The 20,206-nt window shown below is 44.6% G+C and overlaps 1 protein-coding gene across 6 annotated transcripts; it reads right to left on the bottom strand.

Moving 5' to 3' along the window:
• Positions 1-923: 923 nt before the first annotated feature.
• On the bottom strand, positions 924-19,136 carry ATP1B4 (ATPase Na+/K+ transporting family member beta 4). 6 transcript variants are annotated; one of them, XM_082446736.1, is made up of 9 exons: positions 18,832-19,134; positions 18,223-18,382; positions 14,700-14,964; positions 10,539-10,667; positions 10,174-10,278; positions 7,094-7,290; positions 6,386-6,442; positions 3,799-3,894; positions 924-3,065 (listed from the first exon to the last, which is right to left on the bottom strand). In XM_082446736.1, exons 3-9 carry the CDS (start codon positions 14,890-14,892, stop codon positions 2,904-2,906), a joined length of 939 nt encoding a protein of 312 aa, XP_082302862.1. In that variant the 5' UTR covers positions 14,893-14,964; positions 18,223-18,382; positions 18,832-19,134; the 3' UTR covers positions 924-2,903. The 6 variants fall into 6 exon arrangements, with proteins under 6 accessions (XP_082302862.1, XP_082302861.1, XP_082302863.1 ...); XM_082446735.1 differs by having other exon boundaries at positions 18,223-18,379; XM_082446737.1 differs by lacking the exon at positions 18,223-18,382 and adding an exon at positions 15,098-15,776 and having other exon boundaries at positions 18,832-18,853.
• Between the last annotated feature and the right edge of the window lie 1,070 nt (positions 19,137-20,206).

Raw genomic sequence — 20,206 nt, 5'->3', positions numbered from 1 at the left:
TCAAGTAAAACCAAGTGCACTGCAACAGATGGTATACAAATCAAATCCTGGTACAGCACAGTTTGGGGGACTATTTAAATTAATCCATTAGAAGTTTATTGAATTGTTAGAATCCAATTTTAGTGAATATATTATAATATCCAGTTCTGTATAATAAAGCTATTTTTAAATGTCCCAGCTGACATCCCCAACTGCCCTAGTACTATTCATTACTGCTTTGAAACTGTGGACACGATGGATTCCACTGAATGAGAAATACTGTATGACAAAAGATTCATAATTCCTTGTCTGTTTAATAGTCAACGTATTTAACAGGATAATGTATTATGTATAATATATAGCACCAGTTGAATTCCTGTGAAATGTTAACTATTCTAACTCAAATTTGACATATGTTTTTAAATGTTTGGGGTATCATTCATTGATTTTTAAAAAGATGGTACTTCCTGGTAAGCAGCAGCTCAGAGTAGAAAGAGCACTGGACCTGGAGTCAGATGCAATGCAGGTTGTTTTCACTAAACACTCTAATATCCTTTCCAGATCTAATGTTCTATTACCTTTTACTACTAAATCTCGAGAGTTTGGTTATTTGAGGTAATTTTTAGGTGGCTTTAAAGTTGTTATCTTCAAGTTTGTTTCTTTTTAAAGGTTAGCTTTGAAAATGGAATTGGTAAGGAAAGGCGTTGGGAGGAGACAGTTTCATTGTTTTTTGTATCTTCCACAAATCTGCTGTCGCATGTCTTTTAATCACTTGTTAATAGCAGTCAACCCCCCTTTACTCTGTCATTAAAGTTGGAAAGGTGTCTGGGAAGGAGATTCCAAAGAGCAGCAGCAGTCCTTTCTGCCATAAGCCAAGAGAGAAGCACTACCTGAGAGACTAGATTGCTGTGGTGTCTTTACATAAGTGGCTCAAATTCCCATGATTAAATAGCTTAGACTTTATTAAGAGAGTTCATTTAAGCGAATGCTGCTTTTGTTCTCAGATTTCCTTCTTCCCAACCCCACTTATATTTACATCTCCACATCAATGTCTGACCAATAGAAATCAAAAGCCTAAAATGTCCAAAAGTGATCTCAACATCTTCCTCTCCAATCCTGCTTCACTTCGTGTATTTCCAGTCTTAATCAACAATATCACTATCCCACTGGTTGTAGCCAAGCTCAAAACCTTGGCGTCATTCTTGACTCCTTCTTCTCCCTCGTTGCCCATTCCCCAGTCTCGCCCCTCTCCAATCCACCCTTCACATTGTGGCTGCCAAAGTGCTCTTTCTAAAAAGTAAATATGATCACAGAGCTTCCCTGCATAAAATGCTTTAATGACTCCTTTTCACCTACTCAATAAAACTCAAAGTCTTCTTTCAGTACCTGTATACATTTCTAGCCCAATCCACTGCTGCTCCCTGCCATTGCTCTGAGCCCTGTACGCTCCAGCTACATGAACTGCTCACAGTTACCCAAACACACCATGGTCTTCTGTGATTGTGACTTTGCATGTGAAATTTCCTCTGCTACTTTCTCAGCTTACTTTTCCTCATGTTCCCATAGCATTTCCACATACTAGTATTATAACTCTTGTCACACTATATTGTAGTTACTTCTTTACTTGTTTGTCTTCAATACCAGACTGTCAGTTCCCTGTTTTGGGAGAAGGTAAACATTGTAGAGGAGATTCAGACTCTGGATACTTCTAGGTGGCATTTAACCCTGCTTTGGACCCTGAGACACTATGCTCTTCTCTGATGCTTTCTTTTTCTCCTTGTCCCAGCCCTCCTCCTGGTGGAGGCGTTAAGGAGCAGTGGAATGGTCACATGGCCAAAGATAAGACAAAGCAGCCTGGCTGATCCACAACCTGGAGAAACATCTGCCTCATATCATTTTTTAAGCAAATGAAAAGCTGGCTAATGGGCCTTGAATTTAGGGTGGCCTGGCAGGAGCTTTCTGTCTTACCACGTATCAGTTGGGAGACCCTGATTTCAATCCCCAGCGCTGTAGCGAGGTGTGGGCAGGGACGGTCAACACACCTATCCCTGATGGTCTCAAAGAACATCACACTACTGTCAAACAAAGAGCTCAAGAAGAATTAGTTGGTGGAGATCTTCCTTGTTTTCTTCCTGTGTCTGAAGCTGAGACAAACCTTTCTGCAGGAACATTTGCCTTTGGATGATTACACCATAAAGCAAGGAATCTAATACCAGTCACATCCACATGGTAGGCGTTCTCCCCAGTTGCAGTGGGCCTCACCTCCCAAAAAAAGTGATAGGGAAGGTCTATGTTCTGGTCTATTGCAGGACAATATCCAGTTATCACTGACTTCTGTCCCAGTTGAAGATAACCTAGTCTGTGAATCAGTATTTAGTTGCCCATGTGAGGCAGCCAGTTTCACAAGCACCCCTGGATATAGAGTTCCCTAGGTATGGTGCCCCTAGGTGTATTCTGGATTGGTCTGGTTGGTGATTCTCAGGGAAGGACCTTGCCAGGCAGGTTAACAAAAATGGTTAGTTATCAGCCTGGTTGGGAGGAATCTCACCTCTAAAAACAACAAATTTTTAGAAAACATGATGAATTTATAATCATTATGGAAATTCTCCTTCATGGCTATTGTGAATTTTATCAGATACTATGTTACACTACAATGAGACTTCTAGCAGCAAGAATGGGTTTTAGTTTTAAGTGGGAGAAAATGAAATTAATATAAGCTATTTGTCATCAGGAGAGACTACCTTTAAAAATCAAATAGCTCCCACAGTGCCATTTCGAACATATGTCAAAGGCAAGGAAAGATGATCTACTGTCTCAGGTGTCCACTTGGCTGTGTCCCAACTGAAGAAAAAGAATTCAGGTGCTACCAGGGTAACATGAAATAAAACAGAAACAGAACTGGTGGGAGTGGCCCCCTGAAGTTCTTAGGTTTCTATGTTCAGAGTAAAGATTACCCTACCCACAAAACGATCATTGATGACATCATTTATGATGCCTTTGCCCTTCAGTTGGCACTGCACAGGCACCGCTTGGTTCTTCACGACATCTGTAAAGTGCATTGCCACCAGCGGGGAGGTGTAGTTAACCTGTAGGTGGAAGAACAATGAATTCTAAGTGTGAGGAGGGGAGGGGATGTAGGGGAGGGCAATAGGATGGAAGTGATCGGATAATCAGTGCAGGAGGATGGAACAACCTCCACAAAAGGAACTGAGTAAATCCCATGATGCCATGTCACAAATGGCTAAAGCAACTGACATGCTCTCTCTGCCCTGGGACAGTGGAGAAATGACACATTTCTCTCATAAGTCAGTGTCAGTTGTCTGATTGTCCTCTGGGGAAAACCAATTCTAGCTCAGCGTGATATGATTTTCTGGATATCAGACCATGAATCAAACCAGAACTACTACTTATCAAGTCTCCATGCTGGAGATGAAGTTTTCACTGCCCCAAGGCTCTAAGTGGGAGAAACAGGAAAGTGATTATTTGGGCATAATTTAGTGCAATGGCAAGTGATTTGTCTGCTCCTGGCTCTGCCACTAATTAGCTATGTGACCTTGGGCAAGTCACTTCCTCTCGCTGAACCCTAATTTCTCCATCTGTAAACTGAAGGAGTTAGGCCAGACCATGTCTGAGATTCCTTCAGATTTGGAAAGGAGCGGTTGGGATAGGAATTGGTAGAGGGAACTCCTAGTCTGGGCCAGCAGCTATTCACCCCTTTGCTACTACCTGCTGCTCCCTAATTCTCATAGATCCCAGCCAGCCCTTCCTTTGTCTCTGAGCCCTTTCTGACAGCAAAGACTGAAGAGAATACAGACTTACGTGAGTCAGTTTGCCATAGTAAGGGTAGTAACGGAGGTCAAAAGAAGCCGACTCTGGGTAGTAATTGATGGATCGGATGTCGTTTTCATCACCTCTCTGTAAGTAAAAGCAAGTACATGTCAGGTGCCGGGTCACTCAGTGAGATGGAGCCTGAGCTAAAGGGGCCTGTGTCCCAGGTGAAATCACTGTGTGACCCACAACTGTCTCAGGAAGACCATGAAAGCAGAATGGGGCATAGCTCAGCCCAGACTTATCCCTAGAGGAGTGTTTTCAGGGAGAGACTGTGCTTTGGCTTTTCAGTGCAAAGAACACTGAATAGAAGGCCCAGACCACGGAGGCTGAAGGTTCTCAGTCTGGCTCTATGCTGGCTCCTAGGGGACCCAGGCAGAAGGGCTCCAAAGGGCTTGCAGTACCCAGCGTTGCTCTGGCAAGAGGGCCTACCATGCCAGCCCCTCTCCAAAGAATCACACTGGTCCTGGTACCCAGTCTTGGACTTTGGAGCTGAGGCAGGTGTAAGTTGGAACATGCCTAGCGAATCCCACTCCACAACAACGTGCACACGGTGCGCTCATTTCTGGTTGAGGTCAGACCCACTGCACAGGGACCTGATGCATAGGGACACAGCCTGTAGTTGGCTCACCTAAGTGCATGTCTCTGACCACATTCTCTGAGGTGCTTAGTTACAGGAGGTGGGGTCAGGAGGATAAGCAAGGGGGGAAATGATTAAATAAACAAGTCTACCCTCATCATATCATGTCAGGTAGGGGACTGCCCATTCTGCCCATGCGTTATGCTTGCCCTAAATAGCAGAGGTCTAGAAGTTACTAGGGGACAAATAGTGCATCACTACTAGCAAATCATTCACTCGGGTCATGTGATTACTTGTATCGATATAGTATAATGGCTCTTAGTATAAACTGAGCTCTCCTTAATTTATTCTAATAATTACCTCATCATGCTTGATTTCCACAAGTGGGTGTGGATTTGACCAGTGTTGATTATTATACAATGTATAATGACTCAGTGTTTCTTTTTTTTTTTTTAAAGGACAGTTCTCAGCAAGGTTCGATGTAAGCTGAAAAATGCATGGCTTCCACTAGGGAACTATAAGCAGGACTCAATCCAATTAATTAATATGCTGGTTTAAGACTGAGTTCGTCTTTATGGTTTATTTATATATTCTTGTAAAAAGTAATGAAATTCATTTTTTTGTGAATGGTGTGTGGAATCAATTCCACCGGTTTGCAGTCACACCTCACACGTGTGTATGTTTATACATGCTCACGTATATGTGACCAGAATGAATGTCCTTCCTACCTTGTTCACCTAGCAAGCACTGCCTGACCTTTCAAAGCTCAACTTCAGTGTCACCACCTCTCATGTGGAACTAACCTTTCCCTCTTTAATGTCCCCACTGCACCTTTCATAGCACCTGTATTACTTGATGGCCCTGATTTCAGAGACAGAATCTTATTTATCTTGGCACCCCCCAACACCTAGCAAAGTACCTGGTACTTAATAAGTGATCCATAAATCCTTGCTGAATGTGAACTACTGACTGAATAAATGCTGCCTTTTGCTGCTTTCTGATCTGCCACAATCAAGACTGGAGTTTTGAGCAGCATTTCTGGTACTGAGAATGGGGTTACCCACCTTCACACATTTGCAAGACAACTGTCCAGGACTGGGGGTGTAGTAGATGTTACCAAACAGGAGGGAGCTACTGCCAGCTTTAAGAAACAAACCCCAGCAAACCCAAGATCTTTGTAGGCTTTTTCCTACAAAGGAGCTAATTGGCACAGATGAGATAGGAGTTAATGGTCCCTTGAAGGACAGTTAATTAGCATATTAATGGAGTTCTGTTTATACTTCCCTTGTAGTCATTTGTTATTGCAACACCCAGTGCCACTGGTCATTGCTGCAAAAAGTGAAATCAGTTTTATTTATTTATTTATTTATTTATTTTTATATTGCTATATATGTTATATTGTAAAATATGTCAAAGAGTATGGAGGCTACACACACACACACACACACACACACACACACACACGATTTAAAGAAGAAGAAGAAAATTGACCCCTGAAGACCTCCACCCAAGTTAAGAAACAGATCAGAGCCTGTCTTTCCACAAACACTACCTAACTTTTGTGATATCATTCCCTTGCTTTTCTTTTGGGAAATCAGTTTTAAAAGCAGGGACTAATGACTCTAATGAAAGCTGCTTGTTTAGTTCAAAGAAACAAGTAATTAGAGCTAAAAGCAAAAGTGTAAACAGAATTCCCGTTAATGACTTGGCACATTGTTGTTTCCTGCTGTGGCCCTTAGCTGAGGTTCAGTCTTTGGCTTTCACAGGTATAAATCAGCACACACACACACACAAACACTACACACACGAATACACATGAATGGAATGCTTTCTGGAAACAGGGAGCCCCGAAGGTATAAATGGAGGTGTAGTTATGAAAAGATTAACCCTTTCCCTAACCCTTAGGCAACCATCCATGGTAAAGCCCTTGGAAGGGATGACCCACCCTTTTGCATGAAACAGATGTGCTAACAGTACTTACTCAAAAAGGCACTTTACCTGAACTTTGCAGGAAACCTTCACAGGGTCTCCAGGCTCAGGACGAAAGCCAACAATCTAGCAAAAGAAAACCAACGGTTTTTTAAAAAACAAAAACCAAAACAGATTTGACAGTAAAAATACAGCTTTTCTAAATCCCCCTTGAGTTGTCCTTTCTTTAGGCATAAACTTGATCTATTTTGCCCTCTCAGAAATGTTACAGAAAGCAGAAAATGCAAAGTATCTTCAGAGCTGCTCAGCTCAGCTTACTTCTTATTTTATTTGTGCCTGATATTCATACAATGGTAACTGCAGCAGGATTACCCTGAAAATGTAAAGAACGTACTGGGTCAAGAGGAGTGTGCCTGGTAAGGCTCTGCCACACCTGAGGCATGGCAGGAGAGAAGGAAAATGCATTTCTTGTGATAAAAGAATTGTCCCCCATGCCACCCCCATGTCAGTCCCCTGTTCCAAACAGCTCAAGATCTCATTCCTGACAAAGCATCAAAGGTTTAGGGGTGCTGGAGAAGAATCAAAATAGAACGTGTTCAGGGAGAAAAGGAATTATTGCTTGGTAGGTTTGTCTGGTTGTTTGTATTAGTGATGCTCTTGGTAAAAATGGCCAAACTTACAGTGTATGAAGACAGAGCCCAAGAGAAATGGAGTGGCCAGAGCCCTCCTACCCAACTCATCCGCTTATCATAGCCAGAGTGACAAGGGCCAATATACCCGGTTCATCTTTAGAAGGATGCAGGGCTGTCCAGTAGAGTAGCCAAAAGTAGGGTCCTCCAGGCCAGAGCAGTTCTTCAGGAAGGAGCGCTTAAATTGGCAGGCCTTCTTGTCCTCATCCTCATCACCATCTTGGATGAAGTATTGGCCCGGGGGGCAATCTACATTCATTTCCTCTTGAAGACTGTCATTATAACCTAAAGTGTGGGTGGCAAAGGGTCATGTTAGATAGGTACTACAGAGGAAGGCCATGTTTTCAGTAGTTCTCTTCCCTAGTTTCCTTTCTCCAGCTTGCTTGTGTTCCTCTGAAAGCCCACTCAGTTTGTCCTAGGGCCTGTGACCTGGCATCAGGTGCCCAAGGCCCTTCATCAGCAACATCCCTCCAAGAAGCCTTCTGGGCTGGTCCCCTCAGCCCACTTTGATTGCCTGTCCCCTTGCTTTTCATTCCCTTGAACTTCTTCGATATCTGTCTCTGGATTGTATGTTGATCGCTTTATAACTTTTCTCTATTTTTCATTATTTCCTTTCCGATACGGTAAATTGTAAACTTGGAGGGCTGCCTTTTCTACCTCTGGGAGAGGAATAGGCAACGTAGTAGATGGATTTTGGAAGAAGGATTGAATCATATCAAGGCATGGCATATATAAGGAGGCAAAGCCCCTGGGTTAAATCTCTTTAAGTTCGGCCGAGGAAACATCTCTCTTTGAGGTCAATGAGAGGCACTGGATGCAAGACAGTGAAAAGTGTGTGCTGTGGGACAGAGGAAGGGGGAGGACGAAGAGGAGGAGATAACCAGCTCCTCATTCTTTACAGAGGGAAGCTAGCACTGCAAAATAGAAGCTTAGGTTGAAAGACAGAACACAATGACAACCATAGGGGTCTCCACTGAGAGGGTGAGGGGGTGAGGTCTTGTCTACTGAGACCTGAGGCACTCAGAGTTAGTGTCCCTTTACACTGGATGGAATTTAACATGTGTCCAAGGTACATATATCAGGGAGAGAGCTGAAAAGGGCTATCTGTGAGCTGACTCTGGGCTACTAGATGCCAGAGAACTGGACTTTAGAAATTACTGCATTATTTCCAGTTTGGTTCTAAATGATGGAATCCAGTTAGTCCTGTTAGATCCAGCCCCCATGCATTCATGTTCCAAGTAGCTCAGTTTTTTAGAGGAGATTGTGCACCTACGATCCACCAGCGTTAAAACTCCAAACGTATTGCTGGATCCTCATCTAAACAGATTGTGACTTGAGTTTGATATTAGAAGCAACTGGGAATTTTAAATCTATTCTAATTATGGCTAAGCCTTTATTTTTCCTTTGACAAAGCTACATTCAATTCAAGGTTTTGTTTTAATCTCTCTCTCTCTCTCTCTCTTTTTTAGAGTAAACTATGTTCAAATAACAACTTTCTAAATAGAAGCTCTAATCATGTGCTCCTTGTTTCTCTTGAGGTAGTTCCATTAAAAATACTGTGACATGGACATGACCCTTATTGCAAAATCCCTGTCCTCATGGGAATGAAATTGATACTCTGGGATGTCTATTTCAGAGATGTGTTCCTTTTTAACAGGGCATATTATCTACACTTAGGAACTAAAACACCCAACGCTTTTCCTAATGTTCCCCACCTGTGTCATCAGGTCAGCATTGATATTTCTGAATCTACTACCTTCTCAGAGGAATTTCCTCAGCAGAGATTCTGGCAGTACATTTGCAATAGCTCACAAACATTTTGAAAGAAAAGAAGATATTGTGCTGGCTATGATGCCCAAAACATTTTTGGGAGCCGAAAGTGGAACTTCATGGATTCAAAAAGAACCCAGCCCCTCTAATTTTACAGGTGAGGAATCTGAACCTCAGACTTAATCAAGATGACACTGAGCATTACCAATACAAAGCTGAGTTTCTAACTCCTGGTCATATGGCAGCAGCAAAGAATTATGAAAAGCAGAACTTCTCGAGCTTTAATGGACATACAGATCACCTGCGGATCCCCATTCAGCAGGTCTGGGTGGAGCCTGAGATTCTGCCTTTCCAACCAACTCCCAAGTGATGCTGATGCTGCTGGTCCCTGGGTCACACTTTGAGTAGCAAGGGTGTCGAGAACACCAACAAGGGTTTAAATTTAAACACTACTGCTACTGGGAGACTTTGATCACATTTCTTCTCCTTCTGAGCCTCAGTTCCCCCAATGGGGACGATAGACTCTGCTATGCAGGGTTAAAGTTCAGTGACAACATTTACACATTTAAATAACACTTCCTATCACATAAGAGAATCCTCTTAATTCAGTGCACATTCTGTTGGCCACCCCCATCACCCCACTTCAGCCAGGCCAGGAAAAGCAAACCTGGCTTTTTTCCACAAATAATAGGTGCAGTAAACCCATGGGGGCTACTCTTTGATAGCTGGATAAATACAGAGACTGTGTGCTCTGTGTTTAACCTTAACCAAGCTGCTACCTCAGTTTTCGCCCTGTGTAAGGGCTTCTCAGAAAGCCATTCATTCGCCCCTGAAAATGTATCTGATGACGCTATAGAAAACACTTGCTGTCAAAATGTTGGAGTGAGTGCCACCCAGAGATTCTTCCTCTAACTCCCTTTTGGACTGCTATTTAAATGAAGACCCTTGTTCTCCTCCTTTAAGATGGATCATCTCCAAGAAATGAATTCTCTTACCTTGAGAAAACATAGGAGGCAAGAATCTTCCTGTTCTGGAGAACACTCTTCTTTTCTCACCACTACCTCCCCCTCGAATTATCTTTTATAATTGATCATTATTGAGCCATCTGGATGTGCCCGGGACATAACTAGGTGCTATAGGGTGTTCAGGAAGAGAAAACAAGTTCTCTACCCCAATGAACTTATCATCTTACTGGCTTATATGCTTTCAAGGCAACATACAATCACAAACCACAGCAGTTTTGATTGTATCTGCAAGTGCTGAGGGGGATGCATGGTAAGGAAAAACCAGAATGGGCGGTGCTAGTAAGACTGGGATTTCTGAGCCAAGTGAATTTTGAATTTTGAGTTCCCACCCATCACCTTTCCAAAGAGATTCTCACCATTCAGAGGAACTTACCCTGGAGAAAGCCATTTAGACTAATCACATAATGCTGCCAAGTGTCAGGTTCAGAAACGTTGAAGTTGAAGTTAAGGCTATGGGCGAAGGGTCTGATCATAACTCCTGGCAATGAAAACAGGTCTTGGATATATTAACCCATTCTTGGGATAATTTTTTTGTATCGATTCCCATGAAACCATTTCCCCCCAGGCAATCAAAATGAAAAGGACCATAATTTGCCAAGTACCATTTTACTTTTACTCTTAATAATTGAATCCCTAAGTCATTACCGGGAAGAGCCAAAGTTAATTGAAGCTGAACATGCTGTGCAAGCAGATTTCTGTCCAGCAAGTTCTGACAGCACAGGGTATTTGGGCACTCACCAGGAGGCTTCACCCTCTCAGTGAAGGTCGGCATGTAAGGACTGATGGTCAGAAATAGCGTGTACACGCAGAGGGTGATCACAGCGGCCAGGGAAGCATAGAAGAAGAAGTAAATGACTAAGATCAGGCCTGCAGAACAATCACAGATGAGGGTGGTCAGTGCTGGCCAACAAGCCCTGCCTCTGCATTTGAACTCATGAACCAGAACCAACCCAAACACGTGACATGGCTTTTTTAAAATTCCCCAGATTCAGTATGTCCTTGCTTATTCAGATTTCACCAATTTGAAATTGATGAGAATTGCGTCAGAGGTCTGATTGCAGTTTACCTTTACAGCATCTCCGATGGAAGGGCTTGCTGAGCAAATGATGACCGTGAACAAGATTACAGGGGAGTGGAGTTTAAAGTACTGCAGAGGGCAAATTGCTTGGGAGTCCTCTGGGCAATGGTTGATGTCCTAAGTACAAATCATTCTTCGCTATTCATTAAAGTAGGTGCCCTAAAGAGTCCTAGCAGCTTGGTTCCAGTGATTATATGTATTTGCAAGTGATGAAAACAGCATTTCTTTTCACATAGCCTATAATTCAAACCTTTGATTCGTTTCCACTGGATGTGCCTCTAATGAAGGCAAAGTGAGGTTTCACTTTACGTATTTCAAATCTTCTTCATCTTTGGCAAAACTCTAAGTGACTCTGCTTTCCAAAAAGAACACTAACACAGGATGGGGAAGGGAAGAGGAGCAAACTGTACTTAATTACTGACACCTGCTACCTGTGAGCTCAACCTGTGAGCTATAAGTTATAGAACCTCCTGGCACCCCCGATTCCTCGCAGGTAAAATGGGGATAAATTCAGCACTTACCTCATATTCTGATCAATATCCCTAACAATATTTGAAATTCAGCCTTTCCTTACATCCTGTCCTGACTCTACCACTTCCTAACTGTTTAATCTTAGACATGCTATTTACCTCTCTGGGCCTCAATTTCCTCATCTGTAAAATGAGGATAATAATAGTACTTACTTCTTAACATTGAATAATGCATATAAATAGCATAGCAGAGAGCCTGGCATATACTAAGTGCTCTGTAAGTGGCAGTCTTCATCATTGTTATTATTAATATTATTATTGCCATAGGACCAGAAGCACAGTTGTGTGAATTCTTCCTCTGTGGGCTGGATTAGCACTAGGTTTGCCCCAGGATTAGGCAGCACAGAATGAGTGAATGAGCATGAGATTGCTGCTGAGAAGCTCTTTCAAGTCCTCTTTGGGGCTCTCTCAGAAAATAATATCTATCTCCGCTCACAGCAGTGACATGATGTCGGAGCTACAGATTTGAACTGAATCATGAACCAGAAACCGGAACAAACCACAAAACTTTGCTGTACCCCAAACCAAATCCAAATATTAATTTTTAAGTTGAACCATGAACCAAATAAAATGAACCAAAAAAAAAAAGAAAAAAAGGAGTAGGGAAAAGGAGAAAAAAATTCTTAGTAATCTAACTAGAAGTGAACCTTTATGTTTTATAAGATGAACTAAAGCAGAGCTGGAATATGAACACATTGATTCAGTTGGAGTCCCTGGAGAAGAAACAGCAGCACCTCGTGTGCCTGTGATACTTGGCTGCTGCCCGCCTGCTGTCCTGATGGGATGTGCCCTGTGACTCCTCCTCCATCCCTCTACCCCCATCCCCATCCTGGGAACCGATCAACAGCTGGAGCCATCCTGGGGGACCAGAAGGCTCAGTTTCATGGATGAGAGGAAAGCAATAGAATACAGGTACATTCCCCTGGAGATATCTTCCTTCTTGCCCAGGATGTGTGGCCAGGAAGCTGTAGATGGGAGAACGGCACTAGCAAGGAGTCCCCTCAGCTTTGCCCAGGAGTCTGTGCCCTGGAGTCTGTGATAGGCTAACTGTCTCAGCTACACCACACCCTGCCCCCGGCAAAACCAAGCACCGTACCCACCTGAACCCATTGATCCCTCCAACCCTTTCTGCTCCAAATGTCCAAGTTTTACTTGGGCTGCTCCTCTAGGTAATCCAGAGTTTTCTCCTGAATGCCCCACCCAAGCTTGGATAGACCATTATATCTTGAACAGACTAGGTACCCACAATCCCAACTCTTCAGTCCTTCCACTGAAACACCCCATCAGGTCCTGAGGCCCTATCCATCAGGGCCTTGCTCATTGCTAGAGTTCATGAAGACAGCATGATGTTCTGGCAAGAGAATGAACTCCAGTGTTCATCCAACCTGGGTTTGAATCCCAGTACTGCCACTTTATTAACTGTGTGACTTTAGATAAGTTACTTACCCTCTCTAAGCCTCAGTTTCTGCATCTGTAAAATGGGGATAATAATATTACTACCTCATACAGTTCTTGTCAGTACCCAATAAAATAACATAAAGCTCCTAAGAATAGAAGTTGCCCAGCTATCAGAGGAAAAGCCCAGAATATAATAATAGGCTGGGTGAATATGTTGGTCATTTTGATGTCCAGGCTGGGACAGTGTTAGTAAGTGCTTAAGTGGCACCTACTTCTCAAGCAGGAGGGCAGCAAGGCATGTGGCAGCCTAGGCATTAACATCACTATTTGCCCTTTGCCCAGGGGTAGCCCGGGCTTTCCTTAGACCCGCTACCCCAAGGCCTGGATATGGCCTACAGTGCAGTGTCCCCACTGCCATATCTTCCCTGGGCACTTGAACCTTCCTCCCTCATCCCCACTTGTTGGCCTATGGATTGTTCTCCGCAGGCGCAGTTGGGATCAGCTCATCTGGTTAAGTTCCAATGGCTGGCTGTTTAAGGGTTAACGTAGGGCTCCCTCTCCCAGAATCACACTTGCATTTCACAAGGCCTGTTTTTCCAGTCCTCTTTAGGCAAGGGAGAAACAGCTGTGCCCCCTTTTGGAGCCCCAGTGAGTGTCCAGCATTTGTCTGCAGCTTCCAGAACGTCGGAATGTTCCTTGAATGGTACATTTGTTCCAGTTGAGAGTTCGAGGGATGGGCAGGGGTGGGGCTGGGAACTGAAGAGGGGTGAAGGGAGGTGGGTGTTGTTCAGAGCCCCACACCTGCTTTTGCTAATTCCAGGCAGCAGGGCTGGCTGTTTCACCCTGACTGAGCTGAATTAGAAACATAAACTACAAAGGAGAGAATTCTCAGCCAAAGGGGCCTTTAGAAGGCATGACCATCGACTTTAGCAACCTAGACCCTTGGCACTGGGAGACTCTTATTTTATCCATAGAGTTATCTATTTTTTTTCTTCTGTGGGTTAACTGAATTCAAACCAGCAGCTGCTCTTTTCCTGGGATGTTCAGAGACTATGGCGAGTGTGAATTCTACCACAAGCTAAATCTCCTGAGAAGGATCAACATTAATAGTTCAAGAGGTGAGTAGGACCCTGGGAGAGGAGTGCTGGGGAAGCTGTGAAGTAAAGGTGGTGGCAGCATGTGGTACAAAGAGGAAATGCTGGGGACCGCAATTCTGCCATTGATCAAGCAATATGGGGACTCAGCCTTAAATTGCTAGAAATGATCCCTTTAACCCATTTCTCTCTATACACCATGGGATCGATCACAAAGCACCTGCAAGCTGGGGCCAGGGGCAGCCTTGGCTCTCCTTCACTGATATTACGAGGTGAAATGACGAGGCTGTACAAACCCTTGGTCAGGTTAGCAGGGACTTGGGTCTCGTATCCTAGGAATAGTCTTCTGCATAGTACTTTGTACTGTACAATTTTAACATCTTATTGGAGCCTCAGGCTGATCCTGTGAGAGAGGTAAGGCAGATACTGTTTCCTTCATTTAGCAGGTGAGGAAACTGAGGCTCAGAGAAGATAAACGATGAGCCCAAAGTTACAGATAGAAAGTGACAGGGCTGGGGCTTCAAAGAAATCTGCACTTTTTCAACTCATTCTTACTGTCTCTCTGCACTGCAAATGCTATTGAGCCCAGTGTATTTCAGCTATACAATCAAGTTCGTTCACCCACTTGGGAGTTTGTTCTGATGAGATCTGCCCATTATTTCCCTAGGCAGTGATCCTGTTACATGAAGTGCTAGAGAACTTTGCAGACAAGCCCATCCAACGTATGGTAAAGGAGTCCTGGACACCAAGCCAAAAGCAAAGGACACCCGACTGGGGCATTGGGACAACTGGGACTTACTCCAACTCTGACCTGTTCGGGCCAGAGACATCCTTTTCTCCGGATCCCACAGGTATTCGTTCACGATCTGCCATTTCTGCCACCAGGCACTGCCTGTTTCCTGAGTCTGACTCTCTTCCTCCTCCTTTTCCTCTTCTTCTTTCTCCTCCTCTTCTTCCTCCTCCTCCTCCTCCTCCAAATCAGGTACCACCATCACCCGAGCCTCTTCTTCTGCTTCTTCCTCTTCATCTGCTAAGTAGTTCTGGTTCACTTCATCCTGATCATCCTGAAACAGTGACAAAACACAATCCCCTTTTTGGAGAAGAAAATTTCCAATGGCACATCCCACCAGCCAAAATAAATGGAAAACGACTCAATATTTGGAGATGCTTCAGATGTCCACTTACCCATACACATACCTGTTGTTACAAGAGGCAGATTTCTTTCTCTCTGTTCTTTTGCAGGAAATATCCTTTCTATGACCCATTTTGACCCAATATTCTTTCCATAGAGGTGCAAGTTTTATTCTCGGCTTCAGGCATTTGGGCTCTTCCCCTAGGACTGCTCATGTCATTACTCTGTCCTGGGGCCTTGGCTTCCCGCTTAACTTTGTCTGGCCTGTCAGGGCAGAGCTGAGCTCAACACTGGAGGATGGAGTAGTTTTAGACACTTGTGTCCGTGATGGCAAATTCTCAGTCTAAGCCAGCTTTGTCCTAACACCCTGTACACTTTCAGCTGCTCAACCTCACCATCCTAAGTTGTGTCTAAAAATAGCCTGGGACAGACATCAGGAGGAGAGGCCAGCTGCTGTACCCCTCCTCAAAACTTAGACTGCCTTCCCAACAGAAACAAGAGATGGGGGCGTTACTTGCTGCTTCTCTGACTGTTGCCCACAGTGGAACCTCCTCCTGCCTTAAGCAGGTTGGACAGACCACCTGAGGGCTGGCACGGCAACTGATACTTCCTTCATCTTCCCCCCACCAACCCCATACCCTAGGCAGAAATCTGGGCACGTAGTAAATGCTCAGCACATATTTGTTGATTGACTGATTGCAGCCATTACTTGAGATCTGAAACTGTAATCTTCTCCGAGTGGTTCTAAGAAAATTAAACAAACAAACAAACAAAAAACAACAACAACAAAAAAGAAAAACCCAGACTTCACCAAATGGTATTTCCAATGCCTCCCAGCCACGGGCTGGAGGGTTGGATCTTTGCTCTTTGTGGGTCTGAGGCCACCGTCCCTTCTCTCCGCTGTCCAAATCTGAAGAGTGGCGGGGCCTGTGCACCTGTTGGGGTTGGATGTGTCAAATGATAGAGGCCAGGGGCTCTGTGCTGCCCCCTCCCTGCCTGATTCCTCAAAGGCCATTTAGAGGACACTCAGCTAAAAGGGCTGCCATGGCCTGGGGGGAGGGTCAGAAAACTGGATTGTTCAGAATCAGTAAAAGTGATACAGCGTGACAAGGCTATACTCTCAGCATTCAGTCTGCCCGGCGCTATCTAGCTCTTGATTATAAGCACTCTTGAATTGCTCTCTAGTTTGTTCAAATGTACAGCTTTATGTCATGCGCCATATCAGCGCTGACAGGGACCTTGAAGATTCACTTCTCCATGTGAGGCCCAGAGAGGGGACAGGATCTAGCCGAAATCACTCAGCAAGGTCATGATAGAGCTGACAGTCTCAGAACCGCGCTTCCTGGTACCCTGGACGATGATGCTTCTCACGCTGAGCACAAGTGCCTAGAGGCGCTTTAGCAGAGGTGGTTTATGGAGCACGACGATGTGGTAGAGTCTGTGTTCCCAAGACACTGGAGGTGCTTATAATCAGAGATTTCTAACTGACAAGGACTCACAGAGTAAGGCTTAGGAAAATAAACCTGAATGGATTAATAAATGTTCTTAAATCTCTTTCCCTTGTGCGTGAACATATGTACCCATTTGACCTCCAGAATGACATTCTGAGCACCCGGGGGCAGGGTCCATATTTTCTAACTCCTTGATGGCTCTCCACAGTGTGGAGCCCGCAGCTAGGTAACCAGCGGGTACTGAACAAACGTCAGTGATGACTGCCCGACTGAAAACTCCTGAACCAGAGCTCTGGGGGAATGCTCTCACAGAGCTTGCTGCTCTAGCCTCAGCACTCATTTGGACTGTAGTGGGTCGTCATCATGGCCCCCAGAGAATCTAATGCAATTGAGAATCTCAGAGAATTTGAAATGTAACATTTCAACGTGGAGACATTTATATTCCCTTTATATTTTCTGGAAAACTTCCTTTTCTCTCCTTGTTGCCTCTTTGCCTGCCCTCCACCGAGGAGGCAGCTGGCTTTGGCCTCAGCCTGATCTTATTTGTAGATATGAGCTCTCACGATAATCTCATTAAAGATGGCTTGTCATTAAAGCTTTACCCTCCCAGGAAGAATTAACCTTCTCAGAGCTAATTTCCCCACGGCTCTCACACTGCCTGAGCTTCAGGAACCGCAAATACCTTTTCCCCTCTCCCCTGCTTCCAGGTATAGGAGAACCTCACGTTGTACAAGAGAGGCACTTTTGTGCAACTAACTATTTAACGGAATCCAGTAGGGAATCCTTTGGTAATGAGAGGGTCTGTTTTTGTCAGTTTCCTAAAGTGGCACTGCCCTCATGTGATAGTGTGTGTGAGTGTGCTGGGGCCATCGTGTTGCCCTAAAAGGAAAGAGTCTGAAGGGCAGAAGGTGGCTCCATTTTGAGCACTCTAAATATATAAACATATAAACAAATATATAAACAAACAGTATGACCCGAAAGATAAATTCGTGCCCTGCATTAACACCCTGTAAACATTCGAACAGTTGGTTAATTGTCAAAGAGACATTAGCACCCGATTATTCACTGCATCAAATAATTTCTTTTTAACTTTGATCAAGTAGCCCCTATAAAGAGCAAGATCCCCTGATGCATTTAAAATCCAAACCAGTTGACAGATAATTGAAATTATACACAACGCTTTAGCAGCATTATAGCAAGAAGATGCCAAGTAAGGAATAGTTATGTATGCCCTACAGACTGTGACTGCTCTGAGACCTGGAAGGGACTTTGGGGATGTCAAAAGAGAGATTCTACAAACTGTGGCTGGAAAGTTACGAGAAGCCCTCCGCAGGTTGATACGGGGTTGGAAGAATTCGTGTCTTCCTCTGCTGGCTGTTGACAGTCTCCACTTAGCTCCCTGGTTATATAAGTGGACATTCCCCAAGAAAAATGGATTAAGCTTTGTTTCTTCCTGGGGCCCAGATCACAACCCTCTCTGGGGGAGATTTCAGAATATACCTCCCCGCAAAAAAAACTACTGCATGCAGCATATATTCATGATTTCTAGCAAAGTAAACGCAAAGAAACTTTGGGTTCAAAAAAATTTCTAATGCACCCTGGAGATAAATGGTGACATTGAAGGTGGGGTGCGTGAGTGTTGGGCAGGGCGGGGTGGCAGGCAGGGAGGCAGTGGGCTAGGGAGTGGCATGCTGCAAATATGATGGAAAGAGCACAACATTAGAAGTCAGGAAACTTACATTCTCACTTTGGCTCTTCCAGTAACTTGCAAGTCACTCCTGTGCTCTGAGCCCCAGCAGCCTCCTTTACATAATGAGGGGTTCTGGAGAGATGATGTCTAGGACTGCTCCCAACTTCTATCTAGGATTCCATGCTTTTAGCCATCGTTTGGAATTTCTGCTTTAGAAAAGAGCAGCTGGGTTCCTAAGAAGCTACCACCCAAAGCGACTGAGACAGCTGGGTAGGCAGCGCCTTTCATTTCCTCTTCCCCTTCCCTTCTTTCTTGGCTAAATTTCTTGCTATCGGAATGAAACATCCATGCCCAGACTCCAAAAGGTCTGTTTAAATTCTAGACTCCCACGAAAAAATTTTAGAAGCCCCCTTATTCTCTGGCATCTTCCCCTTCCCTTATGTTTGTTGCAAGGAAGAGGGGCTTCCTCTTTCAATCCAGCAATTTAGGGTGCAGTGGGGTACTGGGAGTCACTGCTCGAGCTTGAAACAATGGGCTTCCTTAAACTTCACTGTTCCTGCCCATCTTAAGGAGAAGCAGCCCTAAGCCACGACCTATACAACCCCCAACCCACCCCACTAAGAAGGGACAGCAAAATATTCTGCTCCCTGGGACTCACAAGTCTGTAGCGATAACCGTAAGGAAAGGCCGGAGCCCTTCTGGACCGGAGCTGCCTTCTCATGGCTGTTCAGTGGGCAAAGACGCGGCAGAGGCAGGCAAGTGGCTGAGAGCTCTGGAGCTTCTGCTGGTACAGGAGACACTGGTTGCTGGGGATACTTGGCGCCTAGTAAAAGTGAACCCTCCTGGCATGAGCCCTTCCCCAAAATAATCTAACATGCCCCGCTCTCATTGGTTGGCCCCTTCCCTGAATCAAAGGAAAGCCCTTATGGAAAAGCAAGCTCATCGTTACAGGGAGGGGGAGATATTCTGGGTCACGAGGATGAGCGACTCACCCCCCCCCCGAACTTCGTGTCTCTTCCCACTCCCTGCTCTTCTCTAGCGCCTGAGCTACTATGGGCCCAATGGAAATCTTAAGTTGTGTTCTTCTCAACTGAGAGTTGGATATCAGTGTGTGCAGGGGGTGGGGCGTGGGTGGGAGTTGGGGGTGAGGGGAGTTGGCCAAGAATAACTTTCTTTTTTCATAAGGCTGATCTCATGCAAAAGGATCTAGGGTGTCAGGAAAGATTCCCTTTGCTCTCCCCACCTCCCCACACACACGCACCAAGCCACCTACGATATTCCTTATTTGTGTCAATCCACCAGCCCCTTAAAGGTGGATTATGCGTTCTGATTTTAGAGGCCAGGCTCCTGCTTTGCCCCTCCCTGCCCAAAGAGGATCTTGGACATAAGAAGCCTTTTTCTAGCGTACATGTCAGCATGACCCCATCAGCACTACCCCTCACACACACACCCCTTGGAATCCTGGCCAAATTTCTGTAGTGGTTGAGATCTATATTTATCCCTTAGCATCAGGGCAGGGAACAAGCCAGAACTTTGCAGTGTCAGTTTCCCAGACATATATAACTCCTGAAGCCAATGTGGGATCCAACAAAAGAAAAATTAGTAAAAACAGCCAAGAACATTGTATAGCATTTTTGGTTTGTTTGGTTCACCCCACTGGAGCCTGGGTGGCTAAAAGGCCTAGGAGGAATATGAGATCCTTCACAAATCCCCTCCCCCCCATTACACCCAGGTGACTGAGAATGTTGCAGGTACTGAGATTCTGGGCACATTCATAACCAAGAGAGCCAGCCCAACCTCTTAGATAGACAGATTTATTCATAATGCCAAGCCTAGGCTCTTCTGATGAAGACAGCTTCAATAGTGGTTAATTTAAAATATAGACTTCATTTGTTAGAACGTTATTACTCAGGATTCTGTCTTCCAGAGTCTCCCCCGATACCCTCATTTGAAGAGAAAGAGAACACTGACAAAGAAAAGAGAAACTCATTCCTTTTTTTGGATTTTAATAAAAGCAAAATATATTCCAGGGG

This window comes from Balaenoptera physalus, assembly GCF_965194825.1.
Source record: "Balaenoptera physalus genome assembly, chromosome: X".
In the NCBI taxonomy this organism is placed as follows: Eukaryota; Metazoa; Chordata; class Mammalia; order Artiodactyla; family Balaenopteridae; genus Balaenoptera; species Balaenoptera physalus.
This window is presented reverse-complemented; position numbering and strand designations above follow the sequence as displayed.

Coding starts and splice junctions, on each gene's coding strand:
- ATP1B4 (XM_082446732.1), bottom strand. CDS start 18,894: ATGAGAAGGCAGCTCCGGTCCAGAAGGGCTCCGGCCTTTCCTTACGGT. Junction 7,291..10,173: donor TCTAAATGGCTTTCTCCAGG/GTAAGTTCCTCT, acceptor CCCACACTTTAG/GTTATAATGACAGTCTTCAA. Junction 3,895..6,385: donor AGGTTTCCTGCAAAGTTCAG/GTAAAGTGCCTT, acceptor TTTTACTTACAG/AGAGGTGATGAAAACGACAT.